This window comes from Dunckerocampus dactyliophorus, chromosome 2 (genome assembly GCF_027744805.1).
Source record: "Dunckerocampus dactyliophorus isolate RoL2022-P2 chromosome 2, RoL_Ddac_1.1, whole genome shotgun sequence".
Lineage (NCBI taxonomy): Eukaryota > Metazoa > Chordata > Actinopteri > Syngnathiformes > Syngnathidae > Dunckerocampus > Dunckerocampus dactyliophorus.
In genome coordinates this window covers 39,224,079-39,247,440 of record NC_072820.1, presented here as the reverse complement: position 1 = coordinate 39,247,440, position 23,362 = coordinate 39,224,079, and the positions used below count along the sequence as shown (strand labels likewise).

At 38.0% G+C, this 23,362-nt stretch overlaps 1 protein-coding gene across 2 annotated transcripts; it reads right to left on the bottom strand.

Annotated features, from left to right (window-relative positions):
* Positions 1-885: 885 nt before the first annotated feature.
* Positions 886-6,961, bottom strand: meiob (meiosis specific with OB-fold). 2 transcript variants are annotated; one of them, XM_054768458.1, is made up of 13 exons: positions 6,677-6,961; positions 6,446-6,503; positions 4,667-4,795; positions 4,515-4,587; positions 4,229-4,424; positions 3,241-3,341; positions 3,051-3,103; positions 2,793-2,888; positions 2,535-2,624; positions 1,660-1,804; positions 1,399-1,585; positions 1,245-1,331; positions 886-1,175 (listed from the first exon to the last, which is right to left on the bottom strand). In XM_054768458.1, the coding sequence occupies exons 1-13, from the start codon at positions 6,731-6,733 to the stop codon at positions 1,065-1,067; spliced, it is 1,383 nt and encodes a 460-aa protein (XP_054624433.1). In that variant the 5' UTR covers positions 6,734-6,961; the 3' UTR covers positions 886-1,064. The 2 variants fall into 2 exon arrangements, with proteins under 2 accessions (XP_054624433.1, XP_054624432.1); XM_054768457.1 differs by having other exon boundaries at positions 4,664-4,795; positions 6,677-6,958.
* Between the last annotated feature and the right edge of the window lie 16,401 nt (positions 6,962-23,362).

Genomic DNA, 23,362 nt, shown 5'->3' with positions numbered 1-23,362 from the left:
AATATTGCTTATATTATATGGACAATTAACTGGAAGTATTTACACAATGTAGCATTTATTTCAGTAATGGCTTTGTTAATACATTTGACTACAGCCTAAATCATCATCATTACTGACTCGTCATGAATTCAACTAAGCACCCAGAGAAACAAATTAGTTTAAAGCTATATTGTGTGGGATTGTGCGTCTTGTCACTGTCCTGTGTCCAGTGTTATAAATCTAAAACATTTTTAGGACACATGCCTGTGTTTGTTTTTGGGGAACTTGAAAATGACAAATCTGGTCTTTTGGACCTTATGTTAGAGCAATTCATGGCTAATTAGTGTGCCGAGGACATGTTTAAAATGCAATGTTTCTGGATTCTGCTCATTATATTTAGTATTAGCTTTTTTTAAATACAGGTTGCCAATATGGTTACTGTAGTTGAGTCAATTGTTTCCTTTCTGTTTTGTGTTGCTTTGTTTGCCTGTTTATTTTTTTGTTTATGGTTTGCTGTTTTTTGTGTGATTCTCTTGTGGTATTGATTTACTAGTCATTGTATTCCATTGTTGAAGTTTATTCTCAGGAGGCCTATAGCATTTAACTATTATAAAATAAAGTCAATGTATTTCTTTTATATACAGCCTCAGTCTCTATGTGTTGTCAGGACTTTGTCAGGGTTCTGGGGGCCCTTTCCTCCCCTGTGTTGCTGTCCGTGTTCACTTTTTGTAAAATTCAATTGATAAACTGCCCCCTCTGGCCACATTACAATAAAGAACTTGTTGATAACCACCTTCCCGTTACTTTAATAGCGTCTGTGCAGGCGTTGCAATAAATAACTATTTTAAATCATCCCACTGTGTAAGAGTCCTTTAGAATCTAATAAACCAGATTTGAATGATGAAGGTAACTTTATTTTAAACAGATGATCTAACAGGTGAAAATGTTAAACAAATGAACACTTCAGTGAATAAATAAAGTTAAATAAATAAATAAATACTATAGAGAATGTGAAACTCTCAACACCTATAATAATGCTATATAATGCTCTCTGTAGTACAAGATGAAAACTTCAACTGTATTGCTCAGGTCTGCAGTAGGGCCACCATGTGCTGTTTCACCTCACCCGGGTCAGCCAGTGAGCAGGCCAGGACAACCACTCTGACCCCACTCTTTGTCTTAGTGGAGGGGACGATCTACAACATCAAGTGAAAAAAACATGTTTGCATTGAATTGGAAAGGTAGAAGAGGAATAACTACTGCACCTTCACATATATTTTGCATCTCTCCAAAAGAAACCTCCACTTCATTGCAGTGCGTTCATCGTCGGTCAAATGGGTAAACTCTTCCGTCTGCAGCAAAAGAAAGAAATACAGGATATGTGTTTTTTCAATCAGAAGTGGTGCTGTTTCTACTAACAGTGCAGCCAAGTGTTGTCTCAGCCACTGGGCTTCTGAGGCTGCAGGTGTGCAGGGTGCCGGTGTGGTCTGTGAGGTCCACCAGCAGGTCAAAGCCCGTGGTGGCTGAGAAGACTTGACCCCTCCCTGGACACAACTGGTTGGAGCAACACTGCATGCCCTCAAGCGCCTGGAACTTACATCTGGAGCTGAGACAGAGGGTGGGGGGAAAAGACAAATTATTCCAACAAATGCTGCATCCTGTGTGTTCGGATAAACATACCAGTGTGTCTTGATGACTTTTGAAACGCAAGAGTCCAGATCAAGCTTGGAGATGAAGCTGAATATGATGCCGAAGAACATCTCCCCAGTTTCCTGCGATTTCTGCTTCAGTTGGCCAATCGTGTATACATCGGTAATGGACTCCACTGAAGGATTACAAACATGATGATCCCAGCGTTTACTGAAAGCAAGTATACTGCTCACATTTCATCAACCATTTTATATCTTCTTCACGGACAACACTTTGGATATTCAATATAGATAGAAGTTATAGTAGGCATTATATAATAGTGTGGAAAGCAGTATCCCCTAAAAATAATGTTTCTTCAGTGAACCGCCTCTCCCCCTTCCCAGTGGCACTCATGCAGCCTTAAACAATGACACGAGCATCACCATGCTTGACTGTAAGCAAGAAGACACAATTATCTTGGCACACTTGCGCTGCCAGCTATTTACACCATAATGGCTGAGTTGACTCATTTTCAGAAGGTAGTAAATCTATACTGCTATACAAGCTGTACACTGACCACTCTAAAGTATATCCAAGCTTCTTGTCTATAGTATTGCCCCTTCAGAAGATATACTATAATAAAAACGCTTGGTGAAATGTGAGCAGTGCATTCACTTATGTGACCTACTGTGTCTGTGTCAAGTTATGACAACATAACTTTTGAGGAGTAGACATGCTGGGTTGTAGACAACCACAATGTATCCCCTGGACATATTCCAATACACATATGATGAAAGAACTGTGGCAGTGGGACACAGTCGGATATAAAATTCTCTGCTAAATTTCACATCAAAATACAGCAAGTGCTCTATTTTTTATGATAATAATCATACAATCAAGAGTTAAAAGTCTTGATAATAAGTTACCTGGCATATCCTCTGGCTTGTCGTCTTCCAGGGTGCCAGATTCCACCATCTCTTTGGCATAGCTGAACAGCACGCTGGCCTCTCGCGTGTCTGACAGCAAACGATGATTGACATGTGCAGACACGCAGTACACACTTATCTAAAAATACCCTACTCAAACAACATAGTTCTATTGACTAGCCCCCCCCCCACATACCTTGAATGTTACACTCTGGTTTAATTACACTGTGAGATGTAATGCTTTGGCAATGTGCTTACCAGGATTGACAGTGATAACAGTTTTGGAGTTGACAGACGCAGTCATTGTGTTGCGGAAGCTATCAAAGTTAATCTTCGTATCGGCTATGAACAGCACTTGGAATGAGGAATCAAAAGTCAAAACAAGTGATCTCAGAAATAACATAAACTTTCATCTCAAGTATCAACAGCCATGCGTGCCGTTAGTGGGGGAATGTTAATAGGACATGACAGTCGGTAATAACAGTCAAATAGAGATTCATTCTGTGGCTTCCCTACCAGTCCCTTTGGCTACCAAAGTCTGAACAAGCTGAATGGTTTCTCTTTCCCAACTGTGATTGAATCAGAGGTCAGGAAGTTAGTCCGGAGAGGCTAAGTTCAAAAGTTGCATGAGCAGTTCAACTAGATGTCAAACAAAACAACACACAGTAGCCAAAGCAAACAGGCAACACTTTGAAGTGGGACACACCAGATGAGCGGGAAGGAGGGGACCAAATCATCAAAAAGCTTCACTTCCAACCTCTGACCTTGGCGTCCGTCTGATGTCCTGAACTGTTTTGCCTCTCCAACCTGGAAACGTGAAAGGCAAGGCATTAAATAGGAATACATTTCATGATCTGCCCTCTTTATGAGCTCTGAGAAAATTACACTATGTACTGTATGTTAGAAAGCTTGAGGCATACCCTCAAAAGTTGAACACAGTTCATTCAACAAAGTTGTTGGATTTGTTTGGACTTGGAAATAATTATCTGCTTATTAAATAATGTGAAGAGAATTAATCAGTTATGAGGTTGAACGTTTACCTTTTAAAAACTGTATCGGTAATGTTTTGTGTTGTGTAATGGCAAAACGCATTATTAGTAGTACTTGAATATAAATAGCTGTATACCTTCTGTTATTGTTTTCCTCTTATCAGCACACATACCCTTGTGAAAGAGAATAAAACAAACAAACGGGGCAAAATAAAGACTCGGAGGCAATACAAAAAAGATCAGCTGATGTTGTCGTCTTGTTATTTTTTTGATCCTGGATTTTTATATATCATATACTGTATACTCTATACATGTGTATATATACTGTCTAAACAGTATCTACCAATCAAATTCCTATTTCAATGTACTGTGCTTATGTATTTACATTTTAATAATGAAGTCCACAACATTTGAGCTAATGTAGCTTGTAATTAGCGACCCACTATTATTAAAGCCTCTCAACATTATCCAGTACAGTACACTTCAAACTCCAACCACAATGTATACCACACTGATAAATCAAAACCCCTCTGACAGTGTCAATCAAACTTGAGCGTTATATCCTTGTAAAGAAGTCTTTCACTCAGAACTTTTGAAAAATCTCCTATGGATTGTGAGTGTCCCCAATATTGTGGCTGGTGTGTGTGTACTGTACAGCATAAAAAAGGTGATTTGCTAACAAGACAACGAACATAGATGACTTACTGATTTCGCAGCAGCAAGTATGTTTATAAATGATCCATGAAGACTCTGCCCGTTGGCCACTATGTCTCCCAGAGAGTAGAAGTCTCTGGAGTCTTTAACTGGCAGGTGGATCAGTGGCAGCAGGCTGTCTATGGTGTCCATGTCTGCACACAGATACACCTGGGAGTGAACATCTGTCACCATCAACCTATAGGGACTGAGAGAGCAGATATGACAACGTCATCAGATATCATACAGACTAGATTTAAATTGCATCAATAGCATGTTAGTGTGAGTAATTTGTTACGTTGGTGTCGTTGGACAGAACCTGTCCTCCTTCTCTGGGTTTTTGGTGGCCACTAATGGATTGTCAATGGTGACTGGAGAAATAATGGGTATTAGGCATTTGAAATGCAATTCAGAATTATTTGATGATTTAGGAGGAAAAGGTCTCACCACAATCTCCAATAGTGAAACTGCCAGAGAGTCCGTTGATGTAGCCATCATTTCCCCAAGCTGTCACATTGATGAAGAAATCAGGAGAGTCCTTGATGGTGAAGCTAAAAGTGAATCTGTCCGTTCCAACATCTGAAACGTTATACAGTATACAGCAGTCAATGCAAAGAGACAAGGTAATGTCTCAGATAGTGAGCAATATTACTGACAATATTATTTGTAGGGAATGAACTATCATTGACGATCTGCTCTGCATACTTTCTAAAAAGCATCACGTTGTATTTCTGTGATCAGCCACGTTGATAATTTAATGGACTGCTCTATTGAACATACAAGTTGGCTTATATCTTTTGACATTAAAAGAGGAGTGGAATAGTTACAGGACGATAAGCACGCACTTTGCAAAAAGAAGTGATAAATGTGCTTCATTGGTTGTACACCCTGGAGAGACCAAGAGCACAAGTAGGTTAGGTTAGGTTTGGTACAACATGAAAAATGTGTGCGTGACTCATGTGACTTCATTTACCACGCCCACTTTTGAGTATCCACTTCTCACTGCCTCCACTACGAAAGCTCAAGAGGTGTGCACGCTCAAATTGTTGTTTTTATAAATCACAACATTGGCGTACAAAGCGATGTAACAGTCGTCCCTCGCCACATCATGGTGTCAATTTTGCAGCTTCACTCTATCAAGGTTTTTCAAAAACATGAACAATTCATGCTGTTTTGTGTTTGAATGGAAAAAAGGTATGCATATATAAGCAAATTGTACACATTTTTCAACCATACAAATGGCTAAATTAATTAAAATGCAAATACAGTATAAGGTATTAAGAAAATGCATTCAAAAACATGATGCTGTGTAGTATTCTACACTGGTCACTAGGTGTCAGTAATGTTACTTTAATGTTGGGTGAAACATACAAGTGCCAGACTCGATTGCCAGAGCAACAGGCAGGTTGCAGGTTATAATAATAACACAGGCTGCTGTTGCGGCCGTAACTCATGCCAAGCTAAAACTCAATTCTGAACCCCCGACATCACTTGCTGTCCTCCATACATCTAGAACACATTTACTGCAGCACACACGAGCTGCCACCATGACCAGACCTCGGATAAGCGGAAGAAGATGGATGGACGGATGGATGAAATAGCTTATTTTCTCTGATTATATCTACTATTTTGGGTTAGATAAGTAAAAAGGTGACTATATGGGTTAGTTCATGCCTAGAGGGCTCTAAAGCTGTATTTGAAGGTCCTAAAGAGGTTTACTTTGCTCTAACTACAAAAATATTGTATTTATAAAGAAGGAATCTTTGCAGAAAATCACTTACCACGGTCGGGTCAAGAATAAATTAACCGCAATAATTGAAAAATTACTGTACGCTACTTTCAGGCCCTGTTTTGGTGCCTAAGCAACCTTTTATATATGAAAGCATTGATTATAGGGACAGGTGGGACCGTTCTGGATTTGTAAACCTGGCAAGACTGTGGACTTAAGTGGCTTGCTTGCAGTACAGGTAATATGAGTCTAATTAGACTTAATTTTACAATAGCATCTGACATTCACATATTCTGCTGTGAATAATGATGCCCCTTGGACAAATGTAGTTAATGATCCCTGCTGTAGAATGTAAATCTTTCCAGGTTAGCAAGAAACCACATTTGTCCATCTCCAGAAGAGGGCGCTCGTGTACAAGGCAGTGAAGACACTAATGCACATACTGTGGATCATATCAGAATTTGAGTACATTTTTAATGAAAGTGCAAACTGTAACTTACTTTTTCTGTCAGGGAAGCTTCTAGTATCAGACTTTCCTATGACGATGCCAACTACTTTCTAGAAAAGACACAAGCGTTATATTATGGTGCAGACTTCAAACAATTCATCATTTGGAAACATAGCAGGGCAGACGTCAACATACAGCTGCTCAACAAAATGACCTCCACATTTGGCCACGTTCTCCAACACCGTACACTAGAATATCGTTAGAAGAACATTATTGTACTTACAGGGTGAGAAAAGTTGGGATGTAGCTCAGAGATGCTAATGAAGTTAATGGCGGTCATTTTTCAGCACCTGCGCTAATTAATTACTACAGCTTGCTAATGACTACAAATATAATGCCGGTAAGTATCAACAGTACAGACTATTAACCCACAATAAAGACTATTAAAGACGTTTTACAAAGTAAATGTCGTTTCCCCCTAACTTGATCCTTGCTTCATTAACTCAGTAGCTTTGTTGGATGCCTTCAGACACTGTCGGAAATGCTGCGTTCAAACAAACTCGTGTTGTAGGCTTTCTGTTCACAATACATTTATATTGGTCGTTTTCTGAATTAATGCTTAAAAAATACAATCCACTGTTGTTTGATATTTTTAAAAAGGCAATTTCATGTCATTTTAATTTTAGAAGCTGCAATGTCTGTTGGTTAGATTGCTTCTAAAGCGCCCCCGACCCCACGCCGCACTACAGTATTGCCTCGATAATGTATTCCAATCCTAATTCTCAGCACTAAATTTATCCCTAAACTGAATGTGACAATTTCCTGTTCGTTTGACTGAACAAAGCCTTATCTGACGGACGCATGATGCCGTCTTACAAAGCTAAGCATGAACTGAAAGCTGTGACAGTTTACACAGCCTGGCTCCTCTGCTATATGATTAATCCTCACCGTTGCTTGTTTGGGTAGAATGTATTATCTCTTTGATTTATGTTGATTTTTAGGCTTGACGCGTTCTAATCCAGGGTTATCTGCAGAGTGAAACAGACTTTCACACAGCATATAATTATAATAAAATAATATTCTATGACATGATACCCTGTGCAAGTCATTAAACACTAACCGTTTACCTGCATAAGGAAGTTGATCTTCTGTTTGCACCAGCTACTAAAATAAGATGTCATTTTAAATTCTAATTTCATTTAGTTTTTCCATCAACAATTTGCCTGTCTATTAATCACAGGAACACTTTTATGGGTTATCAGATAAATCGAGTAAAACTTAAGATTTTGGTTCAATGATTTATTCAAATTGATTCACAAGCCACTGTTAATCCCTCATCAATCTTTCCTTGATCCAATATTTCAATTACTTCTGACTGGATATCGAAGAAGGTATAACTTTGCTGTCTCACACCACCATGTGCAAAAGATGATTTCCCAGTAACGTGAACACTGTTGCAGTTCAAACGAAGAGAATAGTATTGTAAAATTAAAGCAGGAATTGCATTGCAGGTGTTGAATGAAATATTGGACGTGGTATTCTTGTTTATATTTAAAACGAGCCTCTTCTTGACATGTCGGTTGAGTAGGCAGACATTATTCATGCCGGTCCTGTTTTGCATTACAGGTTCAGTACTACTTTGATGACCTATCCAGCGGCATCCCATTGTAAGTGCATTTGTCTGTTCTTATTTATTGAATTTACGTCAACATTTCCATAACGCTTCATCTCATTCTATGCCTGTCATCTATTTTAACAATCGATTTCAGAATATATTTACCTGTTTTAGAAAATACGTACATTGGCACTGTACCCCAGTTTTTGTACTCACTAATTTTTGAAGGATTCGGCTTTTGACAAAATGTATTGCCAAAAATATACCAAAATATACCAAACAAACTAGTCAGTTTTCCCATGTATCATTCTGCAAAACTGAGTGCCCAAACAAAGCATCCGCGCATTGGTGAGTCTGTCTCTGTAAAGAATGGACAGTAGCTCTTTTAGCGTTGGGACACTATAAATAGATTCCAGCGAGGGAATCCTTTAATCATCTTTATTATGTGTGTGTGTGTGGTTTATTTGTTCATAGAACGCACACAGAACGACAAACAACTCTGTATCTGTCTTCCTTCTTCCCCCTAATAAGCACAGTGCAACCTGCTCTGATGAGGCGTTCAAGCACACTGGGTATATCTGAGTGTTGTACAAACAGGCTTTCAGAAAGTCTGAGCTTTTTTTTTTGAGTACTGCTGCAAAAAAATTGCAAGTGCCAGAATTTTGATAAAGAAGGTGAGAAACACGCTTGAATTCAAGAAAGAAGTTGTAGCAAAGTACGAAGGACGCTTCTGTTACAGCAGGATTGTAACGTTAAGGTTCCAAGTTAACACAGGTTGCAGGGGGAATGGTTTAAGGGAGAGACATTACCGAAAGTGAGCCAGGCCAGCGTGTGTAATGATGATTATACGTTCTTCTGAAGTTTACAATAAAGCTCTGATTGTCCAAGTTTGTAACTGGGTAAATTGAAACAGGGTCCGCATGGTTCTTCCGTCTCCTCCCTGTCCTTCCACTCATCTCCGTATTCACCACCAAGAGCCTTCAATGAAGGTAAAAGTGATGTTAAATGTTCATTTATCCATCTCATTTGTCATTTATATGTATTTCACTCTGTTTTCTGCATGTAAAACTATAACTATTCTCTATAAAATGTGTTCTTATCATTTGTTTGTGTCTGTAACGGATTAAGTGGATGTGCACTATTAATTATGGGAAAAATGTATTCGTCTTTTCTACATTTCGGTTTTCATCTGCCTTTTCGAGCAGAGTAATCATTTAAACTGAGGTTTCACTGTACTGGTAAACAAAAGCAGTTGTAAATATTTCTTTTCTGATTGATTGTTGAAAAGGTTGTTTCGTAATTACAAATAAAATCGACATATTTACAGTTTATTTAATGACTTGAGGATGCGTTTGGACTTTTTATTAATTATGTATACACTTATTTGTAAAAATGTTATTTTTGAATAATTCGTGATAATATAGAATAACTTATTATAGTTGTATAATATTGGTAACCATTGTGTGTAAAAGTATAAATAAAATATTTCGCTTCTATTATCAGTGCAGATTGGTCTGAATACTTCTATGCCACCATGCTTTTTTATTTAGCCACGAGCTTTCCGCAGTGGCACCGGACAGGAGATTTGTGGTCCATCTGTACAGCCCTGTGTAAAACACACGATCAGAGAGGATGAAGTACAGACACCAGTGACTACTTAGAGGCATGGCAGCAAAATGACAGCTCTGAGCCAAGCTCAAGTCCTTTTTGGAGCTACAGCACATTTGCTAGTACTTCTGGTGTGTTTTGTCTTTGTGTAACTGCAGGTCTCAATTTATCTAAGAGCCCCTTTGCAATCAGGAAGTCTTGTGTTTACACTAAGTCCACACGCAATGTAGTGTAATGCAAAGCAGTATTGCAGTGCTGTCATATATTTTTTTTTAGTGCAGGAGTCAGGATGCATAGACAGGTTGAAGTATTTAACCAGAGGATTTTGTTCACATGCACACACAACAAAAGCCTTTTTATTAAGAATACTTGATTTAATTGCAGCAGCACCTGAAAGAACCGTGTTGTGTATGAGCACCATTAATTGTATCGATTCAGATCATTAAATTTATCCGAAACCTTTGCATCCAAGTGTAGCTTTTGCAGTTGTTGGCACCAGCTTGTGCAGACTTTATTGCCTTCCTAAATACAGTATATGTGCACACTGTAATTTCCCTGCCACCTGTGTGATGGAGTATTGCTGCTCCTGCTGCTCCACTGGGTCTTTTCAAAGCCACTGAATGCACACTTCCTGGTCTGCACGCTGGAACCATACAGCATGTCTTTCTCATGCGCATGCCAGGGGAGACGGGACTATATATATCAATGTGGAAGAAATGTTAAATGATGCTAATAATGAGCCGTTGAAAGCAAATGAATAAGGAAAACAGTGGCGCCCGTGATGTCAGCCATCATCATCCACCGTTATACTAACATAGTGAGGTGGAAAGGCTTGTCGCACAACTAGGTAGGTGGACTGAAAAAGAAAGCCAGCCTGGAAACATTGAAGAACTGAATGGTGCTTTGATGCATTAACCACGCTTTCATGTCACAGTGTACACAAAGCAGGTACTACCACCCACACACCCAACTCAGGCATGTTTTCTGTCTTCCCGCTTGTCTGCCTTGCACAATTACGTCCCCCTTTTTAACATTTTGTGGCGAGCCGCCAAGCTACATGGAGAGTGTGGCATTGCTTCACAAACCTCTCCCTCCAGGCACCGCTAGTGCCATCGTGGAGGACGTGCCAAATTTTGTTTGCATGGGAAAATGTTTTAGGTAACACAGGCGCCTCTAATGCCCTCTAATGAAGAACACTATAGATTGGAGGCGAAATACCAACATCAGTGCAACAAAGTGTTCCGGATGTGAACATTTTTTATTGGAAGTCATCAAATTTAAACGCCCCCTAGAAAGATACTTTATTCATCTCCAAGAGAAGATCTTATTGCATAATATTATGATACAATTGAATACAAGCCTGGTTATTTTGAAATCTAACCATACATTTATACAATGTTATGCATAAAGCAGTAATTTTACAAGAGCAAAGTCAAAATAAAAATGGAAAAAAGTTGGAATGAGAAAGTCACAATATTGTGAGAATAACATCGTACTATTATGAGGAAAATATTTCAGCAGCATTAAGTTGAAATATTAAAGACAATTTTTAAAAAAATGTAATATTATGTTTGTTTGTAATATTTAGTTTGTAATATTACAAACTAAATAACAAAGTTACAAAATTATGTTGTGGAAAAAGTTACCATGTTACAAGAATAAAGTACAAATGTTATGGGAATAAACTCAAAATTACAAGAAGGAAAGAAAGTTGAAATAGTGACTGAAAAAACAACGGTAATTTTAAGAGAACAAAGTCAAAATATTCAGAGAAAAAAGTTGTACTCTAATGAGAAAAAAACGTGGCAATGTTACAAGATAAACTTGTTATGTTATGTTGAGGAAAAATACTGTAATGTCATTTTGGTAACATAGAGTCGAAATATAAAAAAAATATATATATTTTTTTTGAAGTCGTAATATTATCAGAAACAAAGCAAAATAATAATAATAATTATTATTAATTATTATTATAATTTTGGGAAAATTAGGTTTGGGGAAAAGTTGGGGAAAAGTTATATTATGGGAATAAAGTAAAACTCTTATGGGAATAAAGTCATAATATTACAAAAAGAAATTGTACGAAGATTATTTAAGAAGGAAGTTTAAATATTTGGAAAGTTAACAAAAAAAACAGCAAAAATGGGGAAAAAAAAGAGCAAAGACCGAAGTTCATACTTATAATATGCTTTTTCACCTACAGTATATCACAATGCTGAGATGCATTTAAAAAAAAAAAAAAAATATATATATATATATATATATATATATATATATATATATATATATATATATATATATATATATATATATATATAACTTCTTAGCATATTTGCACATGTTGCTTTACAAAATGTCAAAGTGACCCTTGTTGCTTTTAATTTTTCATTGTGTGGCCCTCGCTGGAAAAAGTTCACCCCTGCTCTAATAGTTCCAGTGTTCATATATTTGCTAGATGTGCAGTTTACTGTGTACAGTATTGGAATGAATGTGATACTTAAGTGTCTTCTGTCACAATTGGAACAATGGGCCTCATTCATGAAACGTTCTTACGCACAAATGTGTTCGTAAAGCCTTCTTACGAAGATTTTTGGCATTCACGAAACGTGTTCTCAACTCACAGTTCTTAGATCTAAGAACAAATTCTACGAACGCTCAGGAGGACTCTTACGCACAAGCAAAGCTTGCACTTTCAATGCGCAATCGCCCTCATGATGGATTTTGCAACCTGATCCCAAAAAATGTAGTGCAAATAAAATATCCCAACAATTATTTATCATTAAAACAACTAAAATATACTCCATGGATAAATATATATTCATTCATCCATTTCCCTACCTCAATCGCAAACGGTACCATTCAATTAATATCCAAATAATCTCAGATTCGCAACAAGATTCTGAATGTTATTGCAAGTTTCCCTGGAGGTACACACGACTCCTACATTTTCTGAAATTCCTCCGTTGGAATGCGCCTGAATCATGGCGCAGCATGCGACGGATGGTTAATCGGTGCGTAAAATGTTAATTTCTTGCCTTTTACATGTTGTTATGTGGCCATTAACTTATTTTACAGGTGATCGAGGCTATGCCCTGGCACCTTGGCTCATGACACCATTGAATAATCCGCAGACCCCAGAAGAACAAATGTACAACCTAAAGCACACACGTACACACTCCTGCGTGGAGCGCACCATCGGTATACTCAAGGGATGCTGGATGTGTTTGGACACTGCAGGTGGAAGGCTGCTCTACAAACCAGAAAAGGTAGGTTTTGTGGTATTTATTATTAGGTTTTAGTATATTTATGCTTTGGAATGGCAAAAAAATAAGAGGCAAACATTCTGATTCTTTGTGAAGGCTCTCATTAATCCAGGAATTCTCCATTGCAAATATGTTTTATTTGGTCAACTGGATAAATAATTGATTCTCTGTTGTTGCAGGTGTGCAGGATCATAATGGCCTGCTGCGTCTTGCATAACATCGCAATGAAACGTGGTGTACCTATTGCGCACGTAGCACCCCCAGATAACAACATGCGCCCCCAGCCACGTCTTGAGCCAGAGCACGGGGCTGCTGTATTAATTAGGCAGCGTCTAATCAAATGTAACCACAGAAAAAATAAATTGTCACACACAAACTATGTATTTTGACTTTATTTTTCCATCATGATTGTGTCAATATTTTTTAGAGTTTCCGAAATGGTTTCTGTTTTTTTGTCCAGCTGCTTCTCAGTCTCGCCCTTGCGCGTTGCCATCTCCGCCTCCAGCTGCCTGTTGCGCACGGCACATTTTTGACCTTATATAGGAAATAATAGGCGGTGAACTATGCAAATTAGGCCTCACATGCACGGGCATCGCAGTTGGCATTCATCAACCTAAGAACACCGGTGCGAACGATTATCCCTACTTAAGAACGTGTCGTGAATGTGGCGCAGTTTCCAACCCGCGCCTTCTTAAGTACACTTCTTAAGAAGACTTTTAAGAAGATGTTCGTGAATGAGGCCCATTGTGTTTATCAAAACAACCTTCCAACATTCCAATATTTCAAAGTCAAAGAAACACAAAATAATATGCTGTACAATATTTTTGCTTGAAACTCGACCTAGTTTATCCGTTCCAGTGGAACATCCAAATTCCATACTGTGTTGCTGGTTGACTTCTAAGTTGTTCTAATTTCAAAACAAATGTACCCATGGTAAATGATGTGAAAGCATTTTAACAATCCTTTCTGTCATATATGTGTAGAGATCTCAACCACTGTATCATAAAACTAAAACAAAGTAAAACTACTCACCCTTTGAAGACGCATGAGTGATGCATAGTTGTGAGGCCACAGGAAACAGTTTGGTGGCAAGCTTATCTGGTCATTTCCATGCTATCCTACTCATTAGCCATTATGCTTTTAGCTACAGTGGTACCTTGGTTTTTGTGGAATTAGTTCCAAAAGGTCTGACAAAAACTAAAATGTCCAAAAATGGAGGCCATTTTTCCCATAGGAAATAATGTAAATGCAATTAATTTGTTCCAGACATACAAATATATTAATACAATAATAGTTTTATGTTAAAACAAATAATAATCTGTCATAATAAATATATTAAGAAATAATAATTATAGTTTTAAATGCGGAAAATGCAAAATGATTATAAATGGCGACTGGATGGAACTTATTGCCAATGCGAACATCCCGTACATCCTGACGAGATGGAATTCAAAACTGTTTCTCACCTTCTTTGTCAAATTGCTGACACTCGCAACTTTAGTTGGTCCCATGGTGGGTTATTAGCAGTCACACGCAATTAAAAAAAAGCACGAACAGTGAGTCAGAAACATGTTGGGTGCCTTGTTTAGGCACTCGGTTTTGCACAACGAAACAGCACAGGGCAAACGAATGAGTTTCTGACGTGCAATATTGTATGAAAACAGAGACAGTGTACGAAATTCGAGGCGAAATTTTAGTGAAAACTTTCGCCAAAAGCAAAATAATTCGAAAACTGGGGCATCCGAATAGGTTTGACGGTACACGGTGTTTACGTTAAGCGGCATAGAAAATAAATGGATGGTATTTACGTTAATATTTGCTGGGTTAAATACATTTGTGTACTCAGTTGATAATGAATCAGTTGTATTGCGTATATTCTACTGAGAAGCCAGTGCTATGTCACAGCCAGGTCCATTTCCCACTCTGCGGTTACACACTTGTCCTTTTAGCTACACTGGTGCCCTTCTGTGGTACGATCACAAAAAAACAATGGTTTGAACTCCAAGTCATATATTACATGAAACTTTGTTTGAACTCATTGGCTTCCCTGCAAGTTAATTGAAGACTGTAAATTATTATTGTGCATGAATTAAAAACACTTTCAGTAATTTAAAGCGGCTCAAGTTGCAAGGGTAAACGTAGAATATTTCCTACTGTTGAATCAACAGAAAATACGCCATGCAAAGTGAAAAAAAACCCCATCGTTTTCATAGTAGCCCAGTAGTTGAGTAAATGTACTTAGTTAAATTATACCATGGCAAACCTATATTCTTATTTTCCTCATATGAATAACTCACAGGCACTCATTTTCATCCTCCTGGCCCAAAACCAAGCCAATGCAAAGGTACTGATGCCAAGAGAAAACTTGATCCATTCATCATCTTTACCATGCACAATCCCAGAGTTGCATACTTAAGGAAAGTCAGTTCATCAAGCTGTCTGCACACAATCTTTACATCCTTCCTCCCCCCTCTGACAAGCCCTGACAGAAATATCGAACTCCGCAATTGACCTCATGTGACATTCCTGTTTTGTTTTGTTTTTTTTAACAATTTGAAAGTGTTTCTCCTTCAAGGAAGTGAGGGAGAGAACACGTTTCTTTCATTACTGCTGAGTGATACATTAAGCAGACGGCTTTCATTTCTTTGGGGCATGTGTTCCTCAGAACAATGATGCATTGTCCCTAAAAAGGCTGCAAAGATGGGCACAGCTTTTCACCATAAGGCAAAAGCGGCAACTGTGACTCATTTGAAACTGAAGTATTGATGGTCCGTTTGGAGCCAATAAAATCAACTATTCCAGAAGAAAAAGATTATACAGTATACATTTTTAGTCATTCTGAAGGCTGATCACTCCCAAACGGTGCTGGGATTTCATGGAATTTGCTGATACTTGCAAAACAGATATTGACATGGATGTACTAGTTATTCCAATTCCTTGCTGTGTGATGGTACCCAATTCGATGTATGCAAAAATTGGGACAATGACAAGTTTAAGTTTCCTACTCTGTTCAGTTTTTAAAGCAATTTTTCAAGTGACTGGAAATGAATCCATTCCTGGGTCAAACTGTGGCGATGACAGCACCTTATTAGATACATAGATGGATGGTTAGTTAGATAGACTTCATTACAGTAGTCCTGTGGGGGAACTTCAATTATTAACTGTACAGGCAATATAAAATACAAAGATATACATTATGTAATATTGTAAAACGGCTTAACGGCAAGTTAATGGCTTAACTTGAATGATTAATTATAATGGTGCAGGTAATAAACATCTTTCTAATCGAGGAGGTTATGTTTAAAGACCCCCGCGAATGGCAACAAAATGCAAATAAGCCTTGAAGGAATATTTTTTTGGAATTTTGTCCATCATCCACGATCCTTATGTGACACATGAACACACATGGCTTTCTCTTTTTTGTACTTTCTAGAGATATAAAAACAGCTAAAATGAGGCAGCTAAGAATGCACGTAATGGGACGCAACTATTCCGCCTATAAATATCTGGAAAAACCTCTGAAAACCACCAACAACGCTCCATTCACATAATGTCACGTGCATGTTAACCAAGCTACAGCGACATTGTTATTGTAGGCACTAACGCCGAAGAACTACTTTTCTGACCTCGCCCCACCACATCGTCTAGCTCTCAGGCCACTACCGAAAGGTAACGCCACGTAGTGGAGCTGCTGCCACTGCCACTGTTGCTGTGTTTTTGTTTTTCATGACAAAGTTCAAGGTATTAAAAAAAATGCAGTCATTTTGACAACACAAATAACTATTCTGCAGCCAGCTAGCTTTCAAAAGCTTTCTTTAAATCTATGAACACCCCTGCTGCATATTTCTTGTGGTCTACAGCATTTCTAATGAGTTCTATTGCTTTTGTTGTTGCCAATGTTGTTGACCATTTTCACTAACGACATAGTATCAATATGTAGATGTTTTATTCTTTTAATCTCTATTTTAATGACAATATCCAATATTTCTTGTTCTGTCACAGCTTTTAAGAAATAAAGAACAAGGATTTCTCTCTGGTAGATACTTTTCATAATTCCAGTATCAGGGATTTGTTTTGCTAATTCCGGTCCAACATTTACAAAGAATTAATTAACTCTATTAGCTACTCCATCCATGTTGTTATATTGTATATCTTTATGAATAAAATACTTAGGTAAGCTACTGTGCGTATTGCTGTATCTTATAATATTATTTAGTATCTTCCATGTTTGTTTAATGTTGTTTTTATTATCCTCTCATATCCTCTTATAATAATCTTTCTTACTCACTCTTATATTAGTTACCTTTTATATGTTTTATATTTACGTTTTAACTCTATAGGTCTCTGTAAAAAGCTCCAGTGTTCTACAGAAATTAAAAAGCACCCCAGAACCCCTCACTGTGCCGGGTAGACAACATCTCAGGTGGGATCTCCTTGTCATGCCAGTAACGTTGGAAGCCAACTGGACCGTCAAGGTTACATTTTTTCTCATCAGAGAAAATATTTTTAAAATATCATAAAGTAGAGAAGCACTCGGAGAGCGCAGACCACCGCCAAGCGCCATAGTTCCCCCCCGTACTGTGATTCACGCCTAAATAATAATCCTACATTTTTTGGACTGGTGTTTGATATTGACTTTTTGTGAACCTGTTGGAAACTTGTCCTGTATTTTTTTTTCCAAGTGTTCTGACCATTTTTTGTGGAGTTATGTGCACAAATGCCAAAAATGGTCCTATCTCTCAATATTAAATAATCCTTTATAAAATTTACTGGATCCGGACGGCGCTTGCGTTCGGCTTGGCGAAGGTTATAAAAATATATATGTGATAGAGTTGTCATCCCTTGATAACAAGTGACAAAGTCTCTCGCAATGATATTTTAGCACATTAACTAGTGATTTGAGTAGTATACAGCCCATTTTTTTTGTTGCTATTCCGGGTGATGAATCACAACAGTCCGAACGCTCGTTAATCTCCGTACAGAGATGACACGTAATGGCAAAATGTACTTGTTTTTTAGTTCCAAGTTGAATGAACTGTGGCTCCGCATGCATGCTGTCGGTTATTCTCTGTGATCGTTGTACATTGTGTTGCCTTCTTAGTCATTTGTCAGTTTAATTCGCGTGATCTTAAATGGGAGTCCAGAGTCCACTGCAGAAATGATCATAACGAGTATTATTTACCGTGTTGCAGTAACGACTATATCCTAAAAGACGCCGCTTGAGCAGCCCTCAAAGCAAACTCTTGACATCAGAAGCGAAAAAAGGTTGTCTTTCCTCAGGATGCGATCCCATAACATCCCATATGGAAGGCATCAGGCAAGCATATGCTAATAACAATGCGGCTACGGGTTTAATAAAAAGGAATGGAACGAATTATGGCCCTGTCCCAGCCACAGCCATCATGTACTGCAACACATTAACGTGGCCTAGGCAACTCGGAGAACAGCTTGGGAGGGGATGACAGAAAGAGGAATGTTAGCATGGTGGGTGCCAGGCTTCCAAGTATGAACCAATCAGCTGGGGGAACACACAGGGAGATGTTGCGGGAGAAGGCCTGTGGGCAGCACAGACTGTAGATGGGCTCCACCGAGGATAAAGGAACATCAACAGTGGTTTAACAATGAATGCTGATTTGATTCTTGATTAAAATGGAAGGAGGATTTGTGTTCAGTTGAATGAAAGGCTGCCTGGGGACAATGAACAGACAAGTTCCCACAGAGAGCGTGTGTGTGCTACTTGACTATTGGGCTCGTCTCTGTGGTGCGTTTAAGTTTTCTGTTAGCCAATTCAGATCCAAGAAAATTTAAGAGCTCTTTAATTGGTAGAAAACTGATTTTTTTGTGTGCAACATTGCATTAGTATGTCCACCATTACTTGGGTTAAAATATAATTTACTTTTTGAACAATTGACTATAAAATTCAAGTTTTATTGATATAGACCCATGAAAGGCCATTCCGTGTGCTTTACGTAAACAGATGGAGGAGTAATCAAATACGAAAAAACTAAACAAATATTGACTGGCATACAAAATAATAATAGTGTGATAAAATGAAAATGTCATTTAAATTATAATAGACTGTAACAGAGCAGGATGTAGTATGGACACAAATGGTAAATTTTGGGACTTATTATCAGTAGTGTACCTCTGAATCAGTGGGTGTTTCAGCCTTTCAACACGAGACACCCTCATCAAAGGCGGCCAACTACAGGGCCATCAAGCCTGAGCCTGTGTCCCATGCCCGGTCATGAGTAGAGCTGTGTCTGGAAGGTGGGGGGAGGGGTTGGGGGCCAGTGGGATCCCGACCTGGGAACACAAACTGCTCCGCCGGACCGGGTCGTCACTCAATATCAAGAATAATTATCCTGGTCACTGTAATACATATCATAAGGTATAGGGTATGTATTATTATTATTAGTATTACTATTATTATTGGTATTATTATTATTAGTGGTGGTGGTGGTGGTACTGATATTATTATTATTATTATTATTATAGTCGTAGCTGTTGTAGTAGTAGTAGTTGTAGTAATATGATATTATTCTATCAGTGCATATGAACCATGCAATACGCTCAAACAATAATATTTCACAAGCAGGCTTGACATGCTATCATACAAATTCTAGCTCGATAATGATCATTTTAATTTGATTATTATGGGCAGTGTATGTGACACTGAGTTATATTATATTGTTTTTAAGTGTAAAACCTCACACTTCAGTGAAAAACAAAACAAACAAACATTAGTTTTACACTACAATTACAGCACATTATTATTTAAAACACATCTCAATTTGTTTTAATCCTATGAGAAGGATCTTTGGCCCATAGTAAGTCACTGCTATCATAAGGCTTATGTACACATTTGGATGCATTTTTGTGCAAATCAAAGAATTAATGTGAAGAAACTAATATGTAATTCTTCAAATCTCATTTCAAAATGTCAAAAAATTGACTGACTATGGCGTACAAACTCTCAGGTGTGCTTCAGATCATTTCATTTTTCTTATTTCCATGTAGCTGTCATTGACGTTTCACCCACATGACATCTCTCTTGGAGGTCTTAACCCCTCCAGGACCACCTCGGTGTACAACCCCCAGCCATCAGCGTCTTAACGACCCATCAAGCTTGTCTATGAAAAGTCAATCAAGTTTAATTAAGTGACTTTGGGAGTAGACGAAGACGCGAGCGCAGCAGCTGGCAGTGAAAGTTGTTGCTGGGTGGGCATGCGAGCGTTCTTCTAAAACCTCGTCTCAATGCGGGGACATGTCTGTTGTTAGACCTACAGCATGGAGAGGAATCTAAGTAGCTCCATCAGGACAAGTGCAATGTCTATTAAGTTAAATCTCAGCCTCACAGTTTGACCTGCATGTCACCGTTTGTGCTCCTGCTCGTGATTGCTTACGTCTGTGGTGGAGGCAGACTTATACTTGGCCTGTGACTGTCTAAGCTGGGGAGTTGAACACATGCTCCAGCTTTTTACTGCTTCTGATGACTTGATAGTGACCGCACCGGCAGCCTGCCGTGCTATTAACGCTACACAGACATCTGTTATATTTGGATTACAGCGTTTGCCTCCTCCCGCTCTTTTTATCGGTCATTTATTTTGACCCCTTAGTCGTTTTCCCGTTCACTCTCCGTGACGTCATGCTCTGGACCACCAGAGTTGGACTTCTGTTCCTTCACTCTGGCTACCTGTTAGTAAAAGAAAAATCTTTTTTTTGCATGATTATTTTTCAATACATACTGATAAATGCGTAAATAGGGTGCTCGTGTAATCAGGGCTGTTCTTACCTACATGCAGAACACACACTGTTCGTAGGACCCCACAATACATGAGGGGCCCCATTTTGTGCAAGGGAGTGCATTCTCTGACGCCGCGTTCATTGCCACAACGATTGACAGCACGCAGCAGAATAGGAGAATGAAATGGCAGAATTCACCCCTAACTCGGGGTGTCCAAAGTGCAGCCAGAGGGGGCGCCTATTTTTTTTTTTACTGGCACATTCTAAAAATACAATCTAAAAAAAGCACAGAAACAAAACAGCAGTAATTTTACAAGAATAAAGTTGAAATATTAAGAGAATAGAGTCATAACATCACGGAAAAAAATGTCATATTTAGAAGCATAAATGTTAAAATATTATATATTTTTTTCGAAAGTTGTAATAATATAAGAGAAAATTAGGTTTGGAAAAAGTTATGATACAAGAAAAATAAAGTCAGAATGTTAAGAAAAAAAAGTTGTCATCTTATTGGTAAAAAATGTAGCATTTTACGAGAATAAAGTCATAATATTCTGGGAGGAAAAACTGGATTTTTAAAAGCATAAAGTTGAAATATTCAAGAAAATAAATTGATATTCTAAAGTTGTAATATTATGGAAAAACGACAAACAATGAAGTTGCAAATTTGGGGAAATTGGTTTGGGAAGAGTTACAACATTACAGGAATAAAGTCAAAATATTCTGGGAATAAAATCATAATATTACAAATAAGAATATGTGAATATTGAAATATTAAATCAGAATACGCGTTTTAATCTATATCACAAAGCTGAGATGCAGGCTGTTTTTTCTATAAATATCGATAACTTCTTAGCATATCTACATGGGTTGGTTTGCAAAATGTAAAATATCAAAGTGGCCCGTCCATCCTTCGATTTTTCAGTACGAGTCTCTCGATGGAAAAAAGTTGGACACCCTGCCCTAACCTGTCACTTCCTTGGTGGTGTAATGGTACAGCTGCTGCCTTTTTATTCTGTTAATTTGTTATTTTGTACTAAAAATTAATGTATTGACCAATTTGTTTCCTATGTAGTCATATTACTCCAGAACAAGCATCTAACGAAATTAAGGTTCAAGTCAAATAGTATAAAATTACAAATAAAATAACGTAAAATTCTGCTTAGGCCCCCAATTTGGTGAGGGACAGAGTGTAATGCTGATATTAACAACATAGTCACCATGTAATTGATTTCCCATAGGCCTCAGGGATGTCAGGCTGATCAATGCCGAGGCTGCAGAGTGTGCGTTATAAAATGCCAAAGCAGGCAAGGATACATTTATGTTGTAAAAAAGATGTATTAACTCAAATACAAGTGCATGCATGGCTGCTTGCAGACACCAAAATCACATACATCTGCGCACCAGCCTTGTAATTGTGGCTCCATCAATATCGTATTACCCCTTCCCTTTAGCTGCCTATATTGATCAGTGCTTGCAGCTGTTGTTCATGTGCAGCTTACGATGTGCTCTATTACCTGCGCTTGGATTGGGAATGATGGGTCTAAAAGTGCATGTTGGGTGGGGTTGGGTTGAATGTTGCGAGTGATTATAGTGCAGACTGCACATTGCATTGATCCAAAGGATGGCAAAGTGTTTCTGTTGCAGATGGACCCCTTATGGTACAAGGAGCATGTTATGGTTGGCTGTATGGATTAGGTTGCAATCACTATGGATTTTTTAAGGCAGGTAGTAAAAGTGGTGTTTTGGTGTTTAAATTATCCATTCAGATATCAATAACTATTTCAGTTCTAATACACGATCAATATTTTACTGTACAGCGTGCTGTAAATTTCAGTTATTACATCTGTCACCACTGACACTGGCTAACAAACATGTTATTGTACACTGTGTTATGCACATTAGCATAGGTGCTTGGGACTCCATTTTAACATCTAAGATACAATAACATTACAGTAAAAAGCTGCTTGTCAGTAGGAAACCATATACCATTCAAAATAAAATGTGCTGATGTATGATCACTTTTTTAATGAGAGTGGCATTCAAAGAGCTGATTTCGAGCATTAAAACCGATTGTTTTTCTGACCATGTTAGCAGGCTACTTCCTCATTCACAAAGCATGGCAGGACTGTACCATTTTTAAAAATCCATTTTTAGAAAGAAAGTTCATTTGAGACTCATCGGGCAAAAAGACACTTAAATTCCTCTTAACAAGAGTGATGATATTGTTGGATACCATGTTTGTATTTGTTTGTATGTCTGTATATTACATAGCTAGCTACTTCCTGGTTGATGGAGGATGATGTAAGACAGTGTGATCATACTATTTTTGTTTCTGGAGCAGCGGGTTTCATAGTGACTCAAATGGCAAAAATATAAAACAAATTCAAATTGTGCAGCAGCAAAGTCAAACACGAACCAAATTAATTTTTCCCATAAGAAATAATGTAAATCCTATTAATCCGTTCCAGAAAGCCCAAAATGTAAACACAAAACAAGTTTTTATAGCTTAAAACTTTACAATTATAGTTTTACATGCAGAAAATCATTTGAAATGCGTATAAATACATATAAAAGATGACTGAAAGGGATAAATTAACATTTAAGATTTCTTTTACCTATATTGAAGACTGTGTAACTGTTCCCAAAGACACGATGTGGCGGTGAGATCAACACGGACACCACTTTCCTGTTTTGATGTGAGTTATTTCTTAAATTCAGTAGTGTTTCTCATTTC